The sequence below is a fragment of the Peromyscus eremicus genome, chromosome 2 (genome assembly GCF_949786415.1).
Source record: "Peromyscus eremicus chromosome 2, PerEre_H2_v1, whole genome shotgun sequence".
NCBI classification, from domain to species: Eukaryota; Metazoa; Chordata; class Mammalia; order Rodentia; family Cricetidae; genus Peromyscus; species Peromyscus eremicus.
The window spans coordinates 157,378,071-157,399,664 of NC_081417.1; the positions used below are offsets into that span (position 1 = coordinate 157,378,071).

General features: G+C 48.1%; 1 protein-coding gene across 1 annotated transcript; it reads right to left on the reverse strand.

The window, feature by feature from the left end:
* Nucleotides 1-374: 374 nt before the first annotated feature.
* On the reverse strand, nucleotides 375-19,941 carry Pgd (phosphogluconate dehydrogenase). Its single transcript, XM_059255395.1, has 13 exons — nucleotides 19,810-19,941; nucleotides 19,267-19,342; nucleotides 18,198-18,377; nucleotides 15,527-15,592; nucleotides 14,351-14,469; nucleotides 13,432-13,501; nucleotides 11,101-11,235; nucleotides 8,137-8,326; nucleotides 4,024-4,154; nucleotides 3,708-3,841; nucleotides 1,503-1,602; nucleotides 1,240-1,362; nucleotides 375-1,141 (listed from the first exon to the last, which is right to left on the reverse strand). Exons 1-13 carry the CDS (start codon nucleotides 19,815-19,817, stop codon nucleotides 1,022-1,024), a joined length of 1,452 nt encoding a protein of 483 aa, XP_059111378.1. The 5' UTR covers nucleotides 19,818-19,941; the 3' UTR covers nucleotides 375-1,021.
* Between the last annotated feature and the right edge of the window lie 1,653 nt (nucleotides 19,942-21,594).

Sequence of the window (21,594 nt, forward strand, 5' to 3'; positions counted from 1 at the left end):
GGGTAGAGATGCACCCTGTACTCCTGAGGCAGGAGGATTTGATGAAAAGCTGCTTTCCCACATAGCTCTGCCTGTCCTGCAGCTCCTGAGATGGAACCAGAGACGGATGAGACATGCCAGCTGTCCAAACAGGCATTGTTTGCTCTGTTCTCAGGCCCCTCTTGGGACTGACTAAATCAGTCCAGAAAAATCATCCCGGAGTGGAGTTCACTGCTGGCTTAACACAGTTCAATGGCCCCTGGCCAGGTAAGGCTATCAGTAAACAAGACAAACGGAAAGTCTGGTTCAGGAAGACTGAGGGCACTAAAAATCCAAGGCAGGCCAGGGTGGGACCCAGACAGATCTGGTACAAAAGAGGACACAAAGAGGACCAAGCCAGTCTAAAAAGTTTATTACCAGTGTGTGATGGGATAGATGTTACATGAACATCCAGGCACCTACTGTGCCCAGTAAGACAAGACAACACGAGAGCCCTGTCCCCTACTCCTCGGTGCCTCCTCACCTCCCTCCAGACTTAATTGTTACCCTCAACTTAATGTGTCCTGTGTTATTTGAAGTCTTCAAAAAGAGAAAAAACAAAACAAAACAGTCAAAAATGAATAAGGCTAAAGGAAAAGCAATCAATTCCCATACAGTGAACTCAGTGCAGACCTCTGCCAATGGAACAGCAGCTGTTAGGTCCAGGCACGCCCAGAAACCGCGCACAAGTGTAACTATAGCTTTTACTAAGTGGAGGACAACAGAACCCATACATGATCCACAGTCCAGGCTGTACAATCCACACATCCATCCCCTGTGACCCACATGGCCCAGCTCAGTCAGGGAGCGGTCACGCAGTGGCGCACAAGGTCAAGGTGAAGGGCATGGTGTCAGAACTACCAGACAACAGGCCTTGGTGACTTCTTCAGCAATTACAGCCAACACTTGGCTAAAAGATCTGAGCAGGAACTAGGGCAAAGAGGAGTGCTGTGTGCACAGGGACTGTCCTGTTGGTGGGAGGGAGGGCGAAGCTACAGTCCCACTAGGCGTTGTATGCAGAGGATGACACACTGCCACCGTGGCCTGTCCAGTTGGTATGGATAAATTCTCCTGGTTTGGCTAAGAGTTCATAGGTGTGAGCCCCAAAGTAATCCCGCTGAGCCTAGGAAAGGAATGCAGTTGGTTGGTTAGGGTGATATGTAGGCACACAACCCTCAGGAACCAACCGAGGTAAAGGGTACCACCCGCTCCCAAGCTCACCTGGATGAGGTTGGCTGGCAGCACCTCATGTCTGTACCCATCATAGAAGGAGAGGGCAGTAGTGAAGCAGGGCATGGGAATGCCTGCTTGTACCCCAGTGCTGACCACCCGCCGCCAGGAGTCCTGAGCACAGAGAGCAGAAGGTCAGTGGCTGGGTCTGCCCCAGAGACACTGAAGTTCCAGTCTACACAACAGACTCCACAGGCATCAATGCTGCTAAATGAAACCCAGAGAGCCCAGCACCACCCATGCCAACCACGTACCTGGCAGTTGTCAACTGCTGACTTAAAGAAGTCATCTAGCAGCAGATTCTGAAGTTCTGGGTTTCGTTCAAATGCATCTTTAATTTTTCCCAGGAATACACTGAAATAGTTTGCAAGAAATCAATCTTAAAACAGCAGCAGACTGAACGTCTGGAAATAATAAGCACTGCACACTCTACAGAGATTCAAAGTCACATTTCTCACCCCCCACTCCACCCCTCAGAGCTAGCAGAATAACATTTAGAAGTACAGAGGAGCCAACGAGGTGACTCAGCTGGGAAAGGTATTTGACCATCTGAATACATTTCTGGCCCCACATGGTGCAAAGAGAAAAATCAACCCCCACAAATGGTCTTTTGATCTCTATACACAACTGTGGTTCATGTGTACGACCCTGCAAATGGATGAAGTGTATGTGTCTGTGTACCAGGTGCATACAGTGGCCAGTGAGGCCAGAAGATGGCATTGTATCCCTTGGGATTAGAGTTACAGAGGTTGTAAGCCACTATGTGGGTGCTGGGAATTGAACCTGGATCCTCTGGAAGAAAAGCCAGTGCTCTTAACTGCTGAGCCATCTCTCCAGCCCCATAAGAAAGACTTAAAAAAAAAAAAAAAATTATTTTATTTTATTTTATTTTTTTAGTACAGAGCGTGAGGTGGAGATAGAAGGATCATAGCTCGAGGCCGGCCTGGGCTAAGTGAGAACCCCTATCAAAGAAAAAAGGAGTGGGCCCCAGGAGGAGTGGGCCCCAGGAGACAAGCCCAAGGCCAGGATACTCCCCACAGAGCTACTTGCGGGACGTGGTATAGACAATCCAGTTGGAGAGACGGGGTTGTCCCTCAAGTGTAGACAGGGGTGGGTTCAGTCAAAATTCATGGGCGCTCAAGCCCCTCATAAGACAGCCTAGTATTTAATGGGCCAGTGACACGGTTCAGTGGGTAAAGGGGCCCACGACCAACCCTACAGCCCCCCAGGTACCACAGGTAGAAGGAAGTACTGAAGGTGAGTGTAGGTATCATAATGGCAGCACAGGCAATGACCATAATGGCCTCACCTGTAATGGCAGCACAGTAAAGTGATTTTATGGTGGCATGACTCCATCAGAGGTGTTTCCAGGGATGGAATAGATAAGAAGCAGAAAACGCTCAAAGGAAAGAAAGGCTACACTGGACCACAGCAAGATGGACTCTCAGCTCATAAACCAGTTTTCAGACCTAGAACCCTCGCAGGAACAGCCAGGTCCCCGAGGAAGGACACTGATAAATTACCTAAGAGTTTTACTGTTAGCCTGTCTCCAGTCCTTCCTCAGCGGGACCTACAGCCTTTCACAAGGGGAACTACGCTGGCGGTCGGGGAGAACAGACTTTGCTGAGGCTACTGAATACAGTTCTGAACTGACATTAATTCTGGGAGATCCCAAGAAGCACTGTGGCCCTCCAGCTAAAGTGGGGGTTTGTGGAGGTCAGGAGATTATTGGAGTTCTGGCTAAAGCCAGACTCACAGTAGGTCCAGTGGGTCCCTGAACTCATCCTGTGAATTTCCCCAGTCCCAGAATGTATAACTGGGATAGATACACTTAGAAGTTGGCAGAATTCCTACAAGTTTTGCTGACCTCCACATGTGCCTGGCACCTGTAGTGCCTCCCACAGAGAAATAACTGGTATTTTAAATTACCTACACAAACCATGTCTATTTTAAATCATCTCTAGCTGGCTTATAATGTAAATGTTACATAAAGCAGCTTCACTGTACTGCCTAGGGAACAGTGCTAAGAAAATAGTCTCTAAATGTTCAGAACCTTTTTTTGGTGCTGGTGGCAGAGCCCAGGGTCTAGCAAGTGTTGTATACATTTTGTTTATTTGTTTTTTGAGAAGGGTTTTTCTACGTAGCCATAACTATACTAGAACTATGTAGCTCAGGCTGGCCTTGAACTCACAGAAATTCACCTGTCTCTGCCATGGGAGTGCTCGGACTAAAGGTGTGCCCCCACCCCCCACTCATTTTTTTTCCCCCAATACTTTTGAACTACAGTTGTTTTAAGGTGTGGACGCCGATAGCAAAGGGGGGGCTGCATGAGACAAAAGTGAGCTCTGCCAGTGTAACCCACGCTGTCGCCAGTGTTCAGGATGGCGCTCCCAGTCACAGGAAAATGCAAGCACTGTCTGGGCCCTGTGCCAGCAGCCCTGAGTTCACCTCTCACTTACCTTCTGATGATGCAGCCCCCTCTCCACATGAGGGCAATGGCTCCATAATTGAGGGTCCAGCCAAACTCAGTGGCTGCCTGTCTGAGCAGCATAAAGCCTTGAGCATAGGAGATGATCTTGGAAGCATAGAGGGCCTAGAAAGCAACACCAGGCTTCAGAGCCACATCCTCCTCCTCCCAGCTTCACTCTCCCCTCAGAGGAGACCCCAGACGGGGGGACAGTACAGGGAAAGCCTGGAAATGAGAACAGGGTGGAGGATCTCTACAACCCCCACAAGCTTTCCCTGGACCAAAGCCCAAAGCTAGGGGCTGCCCACCTTTCGAATGTCCTCCAGGAATGACTCCTTACTGCCTTCCAGCTGGACCTGCTGGGGGCCCTTCAGCGTTTTGCTGGCTTGAACTCGCTCCTCCTTCAGAGAGGACAAGCACCGAGCGAAGACAGCTTCTCCTACATGGGGAAGAGAGAGCCAGTCAGAGATCCAACACCTGAAACCAGAGAAAAGGGGTATGCACAGCCAGAGCAGGGGTGAGAGACAGAGCTAGCACGCACCAAGAGGACCAGAGATCCTTTTTTCGTTTGTTTTTTGAGACAGGGTTTCTCTGTGTAACAAACAGTCCTGGAACTCACTTTGTAAACCAGGCTGGCCTTGAACTCACTGAGATCCACCTGCCTCTGCCTCCCATGTGCTGGGATTAAAGGTGTGTGCCACCACCACCTGGCATCAGTCAGAGATCCTTAAGACCAACCCCTGAAACCTAAGAAAAGGGGTGTGAGCAAGGATGAGAGAGATCTAATCTCCACCGAGAGCTGGGCACTTTAGCCCAAATGTAACCTGAGTTAGGAGCTCTGAAGAGTTAATCCCACAACTACAACTCCTGAGTTAGCCAGTCCTAACATGAATGCATTCAACCATAAAGACCAACCTGAAACTCAAGGGAAGTTTTAAGGTGAAACAGAGGTAAGGCAATAATTATATATAGTTACTCAATATTAACCCAAGAGCAAAATTTCAGTTTCTATTTAGAAGAAATTAATTTGTTGTGAGACAGAATTTCACAAAGTACAAGCTACCTCAAACTTACTATGTGGCAGAAGATGGCCTTGATCCCCTGATCCTCCTGGCTCTACCTCCCAACTGCTGGGATTACAGATGTGTACCATATCTGATTTGAAAAAAAAAATTTTTCCCCCAAGACAGTTTTTTTTTTTTTTTTTTTAATGTAGCCTTGGCTTTCCTGGAACTAGCTCTGCAGACCAGGCTGGCCTCAAACTCACAGAGATCTGCCTCCTGAGATCTGCGGGGATTAAAGGTGTGCACCACCACTGCCTGGCCACTGGAGAAAATAAATTTTTAAGTGTGACTCAAAGATACATGCCTGGGTGGTGGCGGCGTACATCCTTTATTTAATCCCAGCACTTGGGAGGCAGAGGCAGACAGATTTATGAGTTCAAGGCCAGTCTGGTCCTTAGAGTGAGTTCTAGGACAGCCAGGGCTATTACACAGTGAAACCCTGTTTCAAAACTACCCCCTCCCTGAAAAAAAAGTTGATTTATTTTTTGAGTGTTTGTTTTTTTGAAACAGTGTCTCTCTTAGTCCTGGCTGTTCTGGAGCTCATTATGTAGAACATGCTGGCCTTGAATTCACCACCACCATGCCCAGCTTTAAAAAATGATTTTTAATTTATTATTTCTATGTGTATGGATGTTTTGCCTTCATGTGTCTATGTACCACCTGCATGCAGTACCCTCAGAGGCCAGAAAAGAGGGCATAAGATCCTTTGGAACTGGAGTTCCAGACCACCACTAACAACCATGTGGGTGCTGGGAACCAAACCCAGATCCTAGGCAAGAGCAACAAGTGCTCTTAATTCCTAGGCTATCTCACTAGCCCCAGGCTTAGGTTTTTTTTTTTTTTTTTTGGTAAGATTTCTTTTTAATTGTGTGTGTGTGTGTGTGTGTGTGTGTGTGTGTGTGTGTACATGCATGCAAGTGCCCTCAGAGGCCAGGAGTCAGATGTCCCTGGCACTGGAGTTACAATGGGTTGGATCAACTGGATGTGGGTACCGGGAAGCCAATCACTGAAAGGGAAGGATGTGCTCTTAACTGCTGCGCCATCTCTCCACCCCCAGCTGTTTTCAATATCCATAACCACTGGTTTCACAATATCCTTCAATACAATACATTAAGACATTTAATGCTTTCACAAACCACCCTTGTGACAGGCCAGTTGCTCAATTTATTTCAGGTGAATCAATTTTCTTTTCCTCCAAACAAAATGGGTCGAATCTCTGGGACTAACAACTAACATGGCACTTTTGGGGAAGGGGTACAAGCCACCACTAGAGAACAAGGCAAGAAGGAGATGTCTTCTTGCTCTTACCCAACCCCTTTCCTTCCCTACAGCATGACTGACATTTGTGCAACACAAGTGTGGCAAACCCTCCCAGTCTGATAGCAAGCCAGACCGAGACTGTGTCCTTCCTCTTTTCATTAGGTAGGAAAGGACCACATTTAGCCAGCTTGGGGGAGGGAGCCCCGTCTACAACTGAGGACAGTAATGCTGTTAATGTAGCCGAGTCAGTGGTGGGTAGATGCTCCCGGCACACAGCACCACTGGGACTGGCCAAAATGCAGCCAACTTCCTCTTACTTGTGCAGGACACACACACACACACACACACACCTCTGCCCTGCCCCAAATGTCTAACACAGGGTGAGGCAATGACTAATCAGAAAATAAAGGAGGGAGAGACATCTGTATCTGGAAAAGTAAATATAAAATGCCCGCGTTATTACAGAACCATTCCACCAGGAGCAAAGATTTCTGTCAGCACCTGGCTCACTCTTTCCAATCTTGGCAGAGGGGCATTCTATCCTTTAAGAAAAAAGACAGAGTCGGTACAGTGCTTGTCATACAAGGTCCCCAACACCTGTGTAAAAAAGCCAAGAGGTGGCCACATATGAATATGATCATAGCCCAGGAGTGTCAGAGACCAGTGGTCCCCATAGCCGGCTGGCCAGCTACTCTAGCCAATCAGTGAGGTCCAGGTTCAAAGAAGAGACTCTGTTTCAAAAATAAATAAGTAAATAAAGGTAAAGAGTGACTGAGGAAGACAGCGGATGCTGACCTCTGGCCTCCACATCTGTATGCATGGGAATGTCCACCCACACATATACACATATGAACACACATGCCCAGGATGATCTTGAGCTCCTAGGCTCAAGTGATTTTCCTGTCATAGCTTCCTGAGTAACTATGGCTATAGGAGCAGACTGTGCCTGGCTTATTATTCCTTTTTTATTACGTTATTTCTCGCTCTCCCTCCTCTTCTCTTTCTCTCTCTCTCTGTGTAGACATGTGAATGCTATGGCATTCATATGGAGGTCAGAAGACAACTTCAGGGGTTGGTTCTCTCCTTCTACCAAGTGGATCTCAGGGTTTGAACTCAGCTCCTTTTATTTTATTCTTTGTTTATTTGTTTGTTTGTATTTCAAGACAAGGTTTCTCTGTGCAGCCCTGGCTGCCCTAGAACTCACTCTATAGACTACACTGGCCTCAAACTCACAGAGATTCACCTCCTGGCTTTTAATTTTATTCTTAAAGAACCAGTTTTTGCACTCAAGAGGCAGAGACAGGTAGATCTCCATGAGTTCCAGGCCAGCTTGGGCTACAGGGACAAACAGACACAGGACTCTGTCTCAAAACAACAACAACAAAGCAGTCCATAACCAGTTTTTGGCTTCTTATTCTCTTGTTTTCTGGGTTTGGTTTTTTTGCAGCACCAGGGATCAACCCCAGAGCTAAGCAAGCACTCTCCCAACTGAACCATACCCTAGCCTTCTATCTCTGAGTTGGACGTGTAGTCCATTAATAGAAAGTGATGTGGACAGCGGTTTTCTTCTAAATGAGAAGGAACCTAGGTTATGCCCTGTTTTTCCAGTATCTGTGGGCAGAACCTGTAAAATATTAATAAATGTTGACTACATAAACAAAATGTGTTAGCCTGTGAACTTTCGTTACTGGGCCCATTACAGAAATCTTAGCAAAACTAACAAGCCCCAAAAGCCAGGCATACCTGCACTCCCAGCACACAGGAGGCTAAGGCAAGAAGATGTACATTCAAGGCTAACCTGGGCTACTTATCAAGACTATCTCAAGAACCAACTGGACAAAGGTCTTAGGATACTGACTATACCTGAGTCAAATGTTAAAATATGCCAACGTTAAAACCACACAGAAAGGACAGTAACTTCAATTTACCTTGGAGCCCATAAGCAGACAGTTTCCCATGTGCAGAAAGAGGAAAAGGTGCACTGTCACCTGAGCAGGGCCAAAGACCGCCTCCAACACCTATCCGGAGTACAAGTCCAGAAGGACAGCAGGGTCAGAGCAGTGGGACCAAAGGCACAGGTGAAAGGTGCAACATTACCAATGAGGGTGACAGGCATGCCGTACTCCAGTGCTGAGACGGCGGTCCACTTCCCAGTGCCCTTCTGCCCAGCGCTGTCCCGGATCTTTGGTAACAGCTCTTGGCCATCCGTGTCCCGGAATTTGAGGATATTAGCGGTGATTTCAATCAGGAAGGAGTCCAGCTCTGTCTTGTTCCACTCCTCAAATGCCTACACATAGAAGAGAAGGGGGGGTGGGTTAGGTGGGCGCCCTGGCTCATCTGTCATATCCCTGCCTCCACGGGTGGTGCCCCCACTGCCAAGCCGTGGGGCCAGCAGACTCGTACTCCTGCCTATTGAGTCATGCCCACCAGGTCAGGCAGCTGTGTTGAGTGTCAGCCTGGTGGTTTAACTTCTCACCACTGGAACTGCCCTCCCCATGGAGCCAAGCTCCTCACTTCATTAGGGTCTATGCTTGTTGTCACCTTCCTGCCCTATCTAAATCCATCTTTTGGGACTGGATCTAGCTCAGTGGTGGAACACAAAGTTAGTGAGCAGGAGGCCCTGAGTTCCACCCCAGTACCACAAAATAAAACCTGTCTGTTAGGGCTGGAGAGATGGTTCAGTGGTTAAGAGCACTGGCTGTTCTTCCAGAGGACCTGGGTTTTTCCCAGCACCTATATGGCAGCTCACGACTGTAACTCCAGTTCCAAGGGATCTGGTACACTCACACAGACATACATACAGACAAAACAAAGCAAAACACCCAATGCACATAAAAATAAACAAATCTTTTTTTTAAAAAAAAAAACAAAAATAAATAAATCTTAAAAAAAAATAATAATCTAAAATCCAAAACCAAACCAAACCTGCCTGTTAATCCCAGCTTGCTTTTGTCTACAATAATGATCACTAGTTTTAAACTCTATATTCACTATTATTGTTTGTCTTCAAACAATAGGCAAACACTTTAGTTATCTTCACTGTTACATGCTTTCATACAGAAAGCACCTTACACATGATTGGCTACACACTACCTCTGAGCTATATCCAGTCCTTCACTGTCTTATACTTAGAACAATGTCTTGCATATAGTAAAGCACTCACTTTCGTTGTAGGAATATGTTATTATGTAAACGAATAAATACAAACAAAAATAATGAAAACTAAGTTAGATGTTTTAGAATGAACAAGCCAAGCCAGTAAGACAAGCAGCTGCCAAGGTAATTGAGGGTCAGGGACAGGAGGTGAAGCTCAGTGACAGTCCGTGAGGCCTGGTCAATCCCCAGCTCTGTGTGCGTGCATGCACATGCACATGCACACACACACACACACACACACACACACACACACACACACACAACTCTACATGGAGCTTACAGAGCTGGTCACATCACAGACGCAGACGCAGCGAAGGGCAAGCATACATTCTTGCTCAGACCAACTCTTCTACTCAGTAATCAGTTCAGGACCCCAACCTAAAATGGCTGCTGCCCTCATGAACTCAACTCAGCTGTTGACTTGCGCAAGACCCACAAAGCTAGCAAACCTGGCCACTGCTCTAGCAGGCGGCAGGGGTTAGAGCCAGTAGGTTACGAGAGAGACAGAGAGAGAGACAGACAGACAGACAGACAGAGAGACACAAAGAGAGAGAGAGAGAGAGAGAGAGAGAGAGAGAGAGAGAGAGAGACAAGAGAGAGACAGAGAGACACAAAGAGAGAGAGAGAGAGAGAGAGAGGAGACACATGAGGGCGGAGGGGGACATCATGGAGGTAAAGGGTGTTGGAGGGAAGCAGAATGGGAAGGCTGGGGTGGGTATGATCGAGATACACTTTATGTGTATAAAACTGTCAACGAATAAATAAAAGATTCTTCTTCTTTTTTTTTTTTTTTTGGTTTTCGAGACAGGGTTTCTCTGTGTAGCTTTGCGCCTTTCCTGGAACTCGCTCTGTAGCCCAGGCTGGCCTTGAACTCGCAGAGATCCACCTGGCTCTGCCTCCCGAGTGCTGGGATTAAAGGCGTGCGCCACCACCACCCGGCCAAATAAAAGATTCTTAAAGTGATTGGTAAAACAGACTTGCCTACGTTTGTAATTCAATGTTTATCTAATGACGCTGTATTGGGGAAAAGGTCCTGTTTTCCTACAGATTACTTGGGAACGTCTCCACGCAGGATGAAACAGTATGGGGCTGGACAATGGGTGGCAAAGTGCAGGGAAATGCTATGGTGGGATCCAGGTGGTGTGCACACACGTGTAGACAGTGGGGTTTTTCAGTGTTCGAATACTTTCATAATAAAATGTTGAGGAAATGCTTGTGTTTCCCCACTGGGATGAACTTAATTTTTTTTTTAAGATTTATTATTGCTTACCAATTGTTTATTTCTCCTGTTTGGGTGTTTTGCCTGCATGTAATCATATGCACCACCTGTATACAAGGCCCACAGAGGTCAGAGGAGGACATCAGATACCCTGAACAAGAGTTACAGATGACTGTGAGCCTCCACTAGGGTTCTGGAAACAGAACCCTACCCGGTCTTCTGCAAGAGTACCAAGTGCTCTCAACTGCTGAGCTATTTCTCCCGCCCCTGGGATGAACTATTTGGAGTAACTTCCAGAGCTCCAATCCTAACTTGATCAACAGAGACAGCTACTCACCTCACTTAGGGAGCAAAGGTGGAGTGAGAGAGTAAGGACTGGGATGGCTCTGTGACAGAGGACTTGTCTACCATGCCTAAGGCCAGGGTTCCAGAGGGAGGGACATCCATGAGGTGACACACAGGGTCTGACAAAGCATGGCTCACTAACTGCTGACCATGATTACTGCTTCTTGGCTGGCTATCACATTTTATGATGCCATTACTGTCGCTTCCCTTACATTAGGCTGAGTCCATGCGGGCCACCAGACAGCCAGGCCAACAGGAAGGAGGAAGTATTAATTGTCAGTAGCAAGTTCTCCCTCATCTGAGCAGTGACTGCTCAGGTGGAGACAGTGCCTGGGACTCACCTGGGCCATCTCCTCGTGCCGCATGCCCAGAACATCCTTCATCAGGTGGTAAGCCTCGCAGATGAGCTGCATGTCACCATACTCGATCCCATTGTGCACCATCTTCACAAAGTGCCCGGCCCCCTCGTCTCCCACCTGTCAGGGCATAAGAACAAGAGGCCTTCAGAGCAATAGACCACACAAGAGAAGTCTCAGAAAGGTCCACCTCATACAAAAATACCGTGAGAAAACAGGATTTTTAATAGGAACCTCCCAACACGCCCAAGCTCTTTTGCCTGTACTTCCCACTATTTGTCACTACTAAAAGCAGCTCCCTACTCCAGCCACAAGTTAAAGTCTCCAGGTCTTAAAGTTAACACATTTCTAGCAACTGCTGGTCAAAAAAAAAGTAATTTTACTTCTATTTTTCCTAGATATAAAAGTAATACAGTCATTCTAACAGCTACTGAGGGTAAAATGCCCTTCTATCAAGGTATCACCTTCACCTTTTAAGTCCAGAAATGCGTTCTCTCATGGTCCCATCACTGGCAAGGTATTTGCTAAGCTAGCAGGATGTATCCAGTTGATCAGTTTATCAATTTATCATGGGGAATTTAAGGAGGGTCTTTCAGTTGGGTTACTCTGAGCAAGACATTCTGCCCTCTAGAAAGGCTACCTGGGAAGCCAGGTTCTGAAACTGCCTAATGGGCAGGAAACAAGAACAAGGTCCACAGAGCCAAGCCCTTCCTGGCAGTCGCTGCTGTAGCGATGCTGTGATTGTTTCTATCAGACAGAGCTTCCTCCATCACCGGCCTGCCCCTTCGATTTGGACACTAACTGTGCAGGATGAGGGCATCTTACTTCACCCTTCCTGCTGCTCCAGCAGTGAATGAACCTAGGGTCACTGCTTACAGTCTCTACCATTTATTCTTAGGGCCTGAACCCAACTTCAGCCCACAGCAGTCAACTCTGCAGCCAGAGTTGTCAAGACCCACAAGTGCAAGCTGGTTTCTCCTTTTGACTTTGTCCTAGAGGGGGTTAAAAGGAAGTTACCGTCTGTCACTGCACTCTACGGTAGTGCTCTGCCATCAAGGAAGGAGTCCCATAGACTAAGAAGATTGGAAAGATTGGGCAGCTTTCACATCACACCCTCTGACCACCTTAGCAGAGGATGACAGAACTTGACACTGACCCCTGGGGAAAAGGCAGCCACCAAAGCTGGCAGATCAGTGGGATGGTTCCCCTTATGCCCACAAGCCTGGGTCTTTATGTTATCCCTACTCTTAATCATACATATTACTAAAATAACAAAGTGAGCATATAAAATAACAGGTATAAAAAAGGGAGCTAGGTGTGGTGGTGCACTGGTCTGTAATTCAGGAGACTGAGAGGGCGGACTGAGGGCCCAAGGTCTGCTTGGGCCACACAGTGAGGAGACACTAAGCGTTGGGGACAGTCAGATGGTCTAACAGGTAAAGCTACTTGCTGCCAAGCTTGAAGACCTGAGTTTGATCCCAGCACACACATGGTGGGAGGAGAGACCAACTCTGACAAATTGTCCTCTGACCTCTGCATCAGCCTCGAACTCTCCCACACACACACACCAGATAGATAACTATAACTCAAAGACAGACAAGAGAGAGAAAATGGAAGGGGAAGAGGAAGGAAAGGGAAAAAAGAAAAGAAAGTAAAATTAAAGGAAAGGGAAGAGGAAGAAAAGCTGGTGAGAGCATAGAGACCAAAAGCCCATCTGGGGATTTCTCAGACAGGTCCTCCTGCAGTGATCTGTCCCAGGTCACACCAGCAGTTAACAAAGAATCCTAGTGGCAACTCCTACTCCCTAGGCTGATGTGCTTTTCCCATCCATGGCACTGGCTGAAGCCACAAGATGGGGTATTTATTCTCACAGCAACACCAAACAGGAGGGAAAGTGCCTATGGCCAGATTCCTGAGCTTTGGTGAACATCCAAGTACAGAAAACCCAAAACCCAGGCTATGCAAAGAGATTCTTAGATCCTCGTGGCGTGAGACATCTGCTGTGACAAGGCAGCAGACCCACTTTAATTTCAGCATTCTTTGACCACAAAGTAAAAAAGTAAATAGCTATAAGGACCCCTCGCTTCCCTGCTCCTGGTTCTGAAGTCCTCCTTTAGGCAGGATTGAGGAGCTGCTTCAACACATTAACCTCCAGGCCCTGAAGGACTGGTTAGGGGACAGTGACAGACAGGTATGTGCTTCGGGGACCAGCTCGGCAGTGACTTCGTCTGAGAAGCTTATAGCACAGAGCAACCACTGGGACAAGGTGGTCTTTCTTCAGCTGTGTGCTTTGTCAAAGGGGAGCACAGAACTTGCCCAGTCACAGCAGGGTTCTCCAGTTCCTACTTTTGCAGCGATGGCTTGGAAGATCGTCTTGATGTGGGGCCTGTGGAAGGGGAAGCATGGCTCAGTTAACAAGAGAAGGCCTGAGCCCTCAGGTCAGTGCTCAAGAACGCTGCTCTAAGAGTAATGCTCAACTTTCCAGAGAAGCTCTAGTCCGGACTGCGGACAAGTGTGCACCTCCACACCCTGTGTGTGGGCTCAGAGTGGAGGCTGTACAACACCCGAGTCAACACAAGGGAAAAGGCAAGGCAGAAGCACCATTGAAGAGAGGCAAGGGATGTAGCTCAGTGGTAAAGCACACATTTAACACGCACGAAGCCTTGGGTTTCATCCCAGCATCTCGCTACTCTGGTCCCCACAAAGCACCAGAAGAGTCTTCCATCTCTTTATTAGAACAAGCCATGACTCCAACCCAAGCAAAACAAGAGCATCTTTAAAGACACCCTCCCCATCTGGGTGTCTGCTACCAGGTACCACATGATTCTGCACATTTGGATCAGAGAAAAGCCAGGACTGTGCAGTGCATTAGAGACGCTCTTATCTGGAGCAAAACAACTCTTCACTTCATCCCACCCTCACTATTAATTCATAGTAACCTCTAAGACCTTCCTCACTATTCCACCCTCTACCAAAGAAAAGACCCCCAAACCTGACACCTGCAAAGTCAATGCTTAGGACTGGGCTAAGGCAGCTCTGACAGGACAGAGGCCAGAGGAAAGCAAACACTTATGTGACATAAGAACAAAATGTCTGGATGACAGAACGTGCCCAATGCCTCCCAGATCTAACCCCTCCATGTCCACAGTGGAGACCAAGCACAGAACCGTCTCCCTGTCCTGTTCACACCAGGCTGGTCCTGTGCTGCAATGCATGTGGTGCTGATGATACTCACCATGCCTCTTTGTTCCCTCCTGGCATGAGTGACGGCCCAAACCGAGCCCCTTCCTCACCACCACTGACTCCACTCCCCACAAACAAGATCCCCTTGGCCTTGAGGTTCTGGCATCTTCTCTAAAAGAGAGAAAAACAATTTTAGGGTTTTCTCACAAAAATAAGTTCTTCTGATGAAGGAGAGGAGGTGTAAGGCCAGTACAGAGAGCTCAGGTTTGCTAGTAAATGACCCAAGGGACTAGGAGCAGGTAGTCACTCAAGACAGTGTGTACATTCAGTGTAGATGAGCTAAACTTTAAAAACAGTAAACAGACTCCTGTAAATCAAACACTTGGGAGGCTACAAATACAGGATTGCAAGCTTGAGGCCCTGTAAAAAATTTAAAAGAAAACACTGATTTTTGAGATACCTACACAATCCCCTAGAGGGATACCTGAACACACATTCCCATCTTAATGGAAAAGACCTTACAGGGTAAAATACAATGAAGAACAAGTTCAGTGGGTGACTTACACATTTCACACTTCAGACCATGCAACTTGCCTTGGCGTCTGACACCATAAAGGTAGTGCTTCTCAACCATGCTGCACAGTGGCATGCCATGCATTATAGAAGGCAGAGATTGTGCAAAAAAGCTAACCTACTGTATCTAAGCCATCGTCTCTTGAGTTACACACACAAGCAATTAGGAGTGTGGTGATGTATTGTGTGCCCTGATAAACTTGCCTGAGGATCAGAGGACAGAGCCAGCCACTAGATTAGACACAGAGGTCAGGCAGTGGTGGCACACACCTTTAATCCCAGCACTTGAGATCTCATGCCTTTGCTTCGAAAACCTTTAATTGCAGGAAGTAATATGGCAGGGCAGAGAAAGGTATATAAGGTGTGAGGAAACAGGAACTCTCTCTCTTTACGCTGAGGATTTTGAAGAGGTAAGAACTAGCGGCTGCTCTGCTTCTCTGATCTTTCAGCTTTCACCCTGATTATCTGGCTCTGGGTTTTTTATTAAAAGACCATCCATCAAGTGTCTTAGCAGAAAAAGGCTGAGATCTAGTCCACCAGTACCAATCCCCAAAGGATCACAAGGCAGTTCACGATTTTGTCACATTTACAATGCTAACATTTCTTTCTAGAATGTTCTCAAGACCTGACAGAGTTTGGACTGAAGAACACTTACTGTTGTATCCCGGTATTCAGAATTTCCTCCATCAATGATGATATCACCAGTGTCCAACAATGGTACCTGTAACCAAATACTAGCTTAGGGTGGACCAAAGACAGAAATGAAACATACCTTGACCACTAAAAACAAGAATTTATCCCACACAGACAGTGAGAAAGCATTCACTATGTAGACCCCAGTAATCCTCTCTGGCTGTAACTGCACCTTTAAGTAGGAGGCTAACTAACTAACCCAGTCAGACCCTTCCACAACATACTTTCTCTCCCTCTGCTTCGCCCCTTCCCTTCTTGACAGGGTTTCACTGTGCAGCCCTGGATAGCCTGGAATTTGCTGTGGCCTCACTCAGAGACCCACCTGCCTCTGCCTCTGGAGAGCTGGGATAAAAGGCATGCGCTATCACGTCTGGCCAGGTTTTATTCTTTATTGCTCAGTCTCCCCTTCCAAAGCTCCACTTGAGATCACTTCAGTACTTTCCTAGGTTGAAGGAAAATCAACCAGCTTTCAGCCCACTGTTTGGAGCTAATGGTAGGCAGTTTGGCATCATGTTGCACAGGAAGCTTACTATGTCCTTTATCACGGCGTCCTTCCTTTCAAGCCGCCTAAAACAGCAGCGAACTGGTTACAGTTTTTTCTCTCTTGGAAACAAACCTGATAACAATACTCTTCTAGATATTGCAACCCTTCCCTCTGTGATCACATTATTTCTAACATAACATCATTCCTAAAGCAGTACCTTTTCCCCCCCAGTGGCTATTGTGGTTACTTCTGAGTATTTAAATAAATTTTTTCTCCTGTTCTCCTTCATTCATAATCATTTTTTTTTCTCTAAAAGATATTCTTGTTAAAGCCAACAAATTGGTACAAGGATGCTAAATAAAACAACTATTTATGAGAATTGTTATTTTGTAGGAGTAGGGGGGCTACTCGTGTCTAAATAAAACCCATTTTGGGCACTATGGTTTACTAGTGAGTAGCACTAAACATTCATAAATATTACAGTCAACATTGCAAGATACCAGAGCTAAGCTGGGCAGTGATGGCGCACGCCTTTGATCTCAGCGCTTGGGAGGCAGAGGCAGGTGGATCTCAGTGAGTTCACAGCCAGCCTGGTCTACAAAGTGAGTTCGAGGACAGCCAAGACTGTTACACAGAGAAACTTTGTCTTGAAAAAACAAAACAAAAAACAGAAAAAAAGATACCAGAACTGGGGATACATCTCAGTGTTAGAGTGTGCTCAGAAGATGAAAGGCCTTGGGTTCTATTTCTCAGCACTAAAACAAAAACAGAAAACACAGACAGGTATGGTAGATGGTACCTATAATCCTAGCACTAAGTAGACTGAGGCAGGAGGATTGTCAAGATCAAGGCCAGCTGGGCTGTTACTAAAGTACCAGGACAGCTAGAAATAGAAATGCATGGTAATGCTCTGTCTCAAAAACAAAGAAAAACTAAAACAAACAAACAGAAAAACAGCTGGGATCTGGCTTGGGCAGGGTGCTTGTGTTTATGGAGCATACACAAGGCCCTGCAGCCAGTCTCCAGCACTGGAGCCAGAGGAACCCAACAGTAACGCAAGCACACATGCCTGAACAACACCAGATGTCAAAGCAGACAGAGACTAATAGATGACCACTGTTCAGATGCTGTTACTTTTCACAAACTGAAATGTCCTCAGGGTCCCAGAATTATGACCACCCAAGGATATACTATTATGGGGCCAACACGATGGCTCAGTGGGTAAAAGCACTTGTTGAATAAGCCTGATGACCCAAGCTTGATCCCAGCAAGCAAAGCAAAATTAAAAGAGGAAGCCAGTGTATGTGGGGTGGGGACGGGGGCGGACCTTTAATGCCAGCACTCAGGAGGCAGAGGCAGGCAAATCTCTGAGTTCAAGGCCAGCCTGGTCTACCAAGGCAACACACAGAAACCCTATCTCGACATGTCCCTCCTTCCCACCCCCCCCAAAAAAGCAGAAGAAAACTGACTCCACAAAGTTGTCCTCTGACCTCCACCTGCATGCTCCCCTACACACATTAATAATAATATATTAAATAAAAATAGAATCTTGGTCCAGTGAGAAGGCTCAGTGGGAAAAGGTTCCTGCCATCAAGCCAGACAACCTGAGTTCTTTCCAGGAACCACATGGAGGAAGTAGAGCCAACTCCCACAAACTGTCTTCTGACTTCTACGTGCAATGTGTCATGCTTACACCCACACAAATACTACTTTTGGGGGGTAGGGGGGCTGGAGAGACAGCTTAGGAGCACTGACTGCTCTTGCAGAGGACCCAGGTTCAATTCCTAGCATCAACATGGTAAGTCACAACTGTCTATTAACTCCAATCCCAAGGAACCTGTCGCTCTCTTCTGGCCTCCTCAGGCACTTCTCGAGTGTGGTATAGTTACACATGCAGGCAAACATTCATACACATAAAGTAAAATGAAAATAAAACCTTTTTAGAAAGAACTATAAAAAAGAACTACTATTGTCTAAGTGCCAATCAAGCCAACCAAGACTGAAATATTTAAGTAATCATTTCATCAGAACTGATCAGTTCACATCCAGCAACTGAAAGTAAAAGCATCTCTGAAAAGTAAGACAGTCAGAGAGAGGAACAGACAAAGGCTCCGAGTGCTAGCAGTCTCGAGAACAGACCTGGCCTTACCAGTTTCTCGATGAAATCATCAACAGCTCGCCCAGCCTTCACAAGAAGCATGACCCGGCGAGGCTTCTTCAGCTTGGAGACCATCTCCTGCAAGGACCTGGCACCAACTACTTTGGTTCCCTTTGCCTCATTGGCCAAGAAGTCATCAACCTTGGAGACGGTCCTATTGAAAACACAGACCTGGAGGAGAAAAGGCTGGCTTAGAGGATCTGGGACACCTGTGGCCTTCGGGTGGTCGGTCCAGAACAACGAAATGTCTATTTGGCCCAAGGTCTAAAGAGAGCTGGTCTGCCTTCTCTTTTTCTTATGTGCAGCTGATCCCTGCAAAGTTAGCTCAGCACGACGAAACTGCAGAGAACTGAGGCAAAGGCCGGCCGCCACTTGTTGCTTATCAGGTTGAGCCTGTCACTACTGCCTGGATTTTTGTCCCTGGTAATCCTGGCATCTAAGCCATGTTACTATTTAGAAAGAACATTCAGAACCCACAGGCAGGAGGATCCTATAGCCCTGGCTACTCAGCAGGCTAAGATGAGGAGTCCTTGAGCCCTGAAGCTGAGACTCCAGTGTGGCAGCACAGTGAGATGCTGTCTACAAGGAAAAAGAAATCCCATTTTCACTCGCCAAGTCTCACTAGCCAGTTGAGCTAGAGTGCTATATCTTCCAAGATCCTTTACATCAGTGGTTCTCAGCCTTCCTAACCCTATGACCCTTTAGCACAGTTCCTCATGCTGTGGTTTGACCCCAATCATAAAACTATTTTCGCTGTTTTCATAACTACTTCATAACTGTAATTTTGCTACTGTTATGAATCGTAATGTAATTATTTTGGGAGCTAGAGGGTGGACAGTGGGGTTGCGACCCACAGGTTGAGAACCTTTGTTTTAGCTTCCCCTCTCTCTCTAAGGAAGCTCTTCCTTCGACTACAGGGACAGCACAACTAAGGCAGGACTTTTAAACAGAGTAAGCAACAACAGGACTGACTGAGTGAGAGCACCCTCCAGCCGCCTCGGGATCTGCGAAAAACGGGCCAATGCTCACCGCGGGAAGGCAACGTGTCTCCGCCACTTACCACAAATCCATGGTCATTCATGTTCAAAATTAAGTTCTGGCCCATGACAGCCAGTCCAATCAGTGCAATGTCAGCTCTGAGGGGCCGGAGAAAGAACAAGAAAAGGATGTTAGTGCCATTTGGTCGCTTTTCATAGGACAGGTAGCCCGCACCTCCCGGCCTGCGATCGCATGGCAGGCGCCCCGCTGCTCCACGGACCACCAAGTTCCTCCTAATGGGCGCCCGGGCACGCGAAGCCTCTGCTGCCCTGGCCCTGGCCATCACCCCTGCAGGCCTGGCCCGCAGAAGGGGCGTGGGCCGGCCCCCACCCACTGCGGCCTGCTTTCCCCGCGAGCCCGGCGCAGCCGCGAGCTCCCAGGAAGGGGCGGCCGGGCCTGCGCTACCCACGCGGGGACCCCGACGGGGAAGGGCGCGGGCTGCGCAAGGAGGGCCAGGCGACCCCCGGGGCTGAGGCGAGCAGGAAGACAAGTAGGCAGAGCCCCGCCATCACCACGCTCGGCCCCGGAAGTCTCTCGGGCCCGGCTGCGCGTGCAGGTCACTCACTGGTCCATGGCGGCGGCCGGCAGAGCAGAGGCGACGAGGAAGAAGCAGGAGAACTGAGCGCTCCGGGGCAAGTGCGGTGATGTCCGGCTCCCGGCGCCTCAGGAGGCTTACCACGATACCGGCCAATCGGGAGGCAGGGGCGGGGCGATGCCCCACGCTATTGGTTCGCTCCGGCGCCTGTTATACCACCTGAGGGCAAACGGGCCCGCCTACCCCCGGGGCCCGATCTGTAGAGCGCCGAGCAGTCGATGGCACCCTGAGCGCCCGAGGAGAGTTTACAGGGCTTAAGTGGTCTAGCTGGCTGCACGCTGCTTCCCGCCTGCGCAGGGGCTCGGATCTGCAGAAAGAGAAGACCCTGGACTTGGTGCAGCCCCAAAGATGTAATTCCGGTTGGATCACACTTTACAACTGTGTGCGCTTGGCCCATGGCTTCTGCCTCCTTTCACTAATATGTCCCTCAACTCTGGGACAGGAATCAAGTCTGTTCTTCCAGTGGGAACCAGTGTGGTCAGCGCGAACCATTTTTGCAGGCCAAGAAACAGCGGTGCACACTGGGGCGAGATAGTCCTCGGGTAAACCGCCGAGAGGGTGGACAGAGAACCCACTCCACGAAGTTGGCTTCTGACCTCCACGGGCAGTAGTGGCTCGTGTGCCCACACGCACGGAAAGAAGAGACGAGTGGAGGAGAGGGTTTTTTGTTTTGTTTTGATTTTAGTTTATTATTATTTTATTTTATGTGTGTGGGTTTTGCCAGCATGTGTGTCCATGTACCTAACGCGTGCCTGGTGATCAGGGAGGTCAGAAGAGGGCACGGGATTCCTTGCAATTGGAGTTACAGACAGTAGTTAGCCACCCCGGGTGACTCTGACCTGGAGCTTTTGGAAGAGCAACCTGTGGTGGTTTTTTTTTTGTTTGGATTTTTTTGTTGTTGTTGTTGTTTGGTTTGTTTGATTTGGTTTTGGTTTTTTGACACAGGGTTTCTCTGTGTAGCCCTGGCTGTTCTAGAACTCGCTCTGTAGATCAGGCTGTCTTCGAACTGAGATCCACCTGCTTCTGCCTCTGTAGCCTCCGTAGTGCTGGGATTAAAGGCGTGTGCCACAACTGCCTGGCCAGCCTGTGGTTTTTTGGTGTTTTTTGTTTTTGTTTTTGTTTTTTTGTTTTTTCGAGACAAGGTTTCTCTGTGTAGCTTTGCGCCTTTCCTGGGACTCACTTGGTAGCCCAGGTTGGCCTCGAACTCACAGAGATCCGCCTGGCTCTGCCTCCCGAGTGCTGGGATTAAAGGCGTGTGCCACCACCGCCCGGCTTCAGCCTGTGTTTTTTAATGTAAACTGGGAGGTCATGACATATTGTTCAGTTGGCAGAGTGCTTCCCTACCATGCGCAAAGACCCGGGGTCTATCCCTAGCACCTGGGATGGTGGATACCATCCAGCTGGGCACGAGTCATCGTCGCCTTTGCTGTCTTTCCCTTGGATGTGTTTGGGCCTCCCTTCTCCATATAGGGGGAGCACTGGGGTTACAGTTCTGCTCATGCTCTGGCTTTACATGGGTCCTGGGGATCTGAACCCAGGCCTTCGTGCCTGCTTGACAAAGGCTCCACTTACGCTAGCATCTCAGCAGTCCTGGTGTTAGGCCAAGTTGAGGATTGAACCCAGGGCTTAGTACATGTCAGGCAAGCACTCTACCAACTGAGCCACATCTCCGGCCCAGCTGCCCTGCATCTCCTGCATCTCCCTTTCTCTACTTGTCTGTTTCTCTCTGACAGGTGCCTGTTGTCCTCATCCTCT

Bases quoted from the DNA above. Each gene is read 5' to 3' on its own strand.
- Pgd (XM_059255395.1), bottom strand. The intron at 13,502-14,350 runs GTGAGTATCATC...CCCCTTCCACAG, and splicing joins GGAGGGAACAAAGAGGCATG to GCCCCACATCAAGACGATCT. The intron at 1,142-1,239 runs GTGAGCTTGGGA...TTCCTTTCCTAG, and splicing joins TGCCAGCCAACCTCATCCAG to GCTCAGCGGGATTACTTTGG.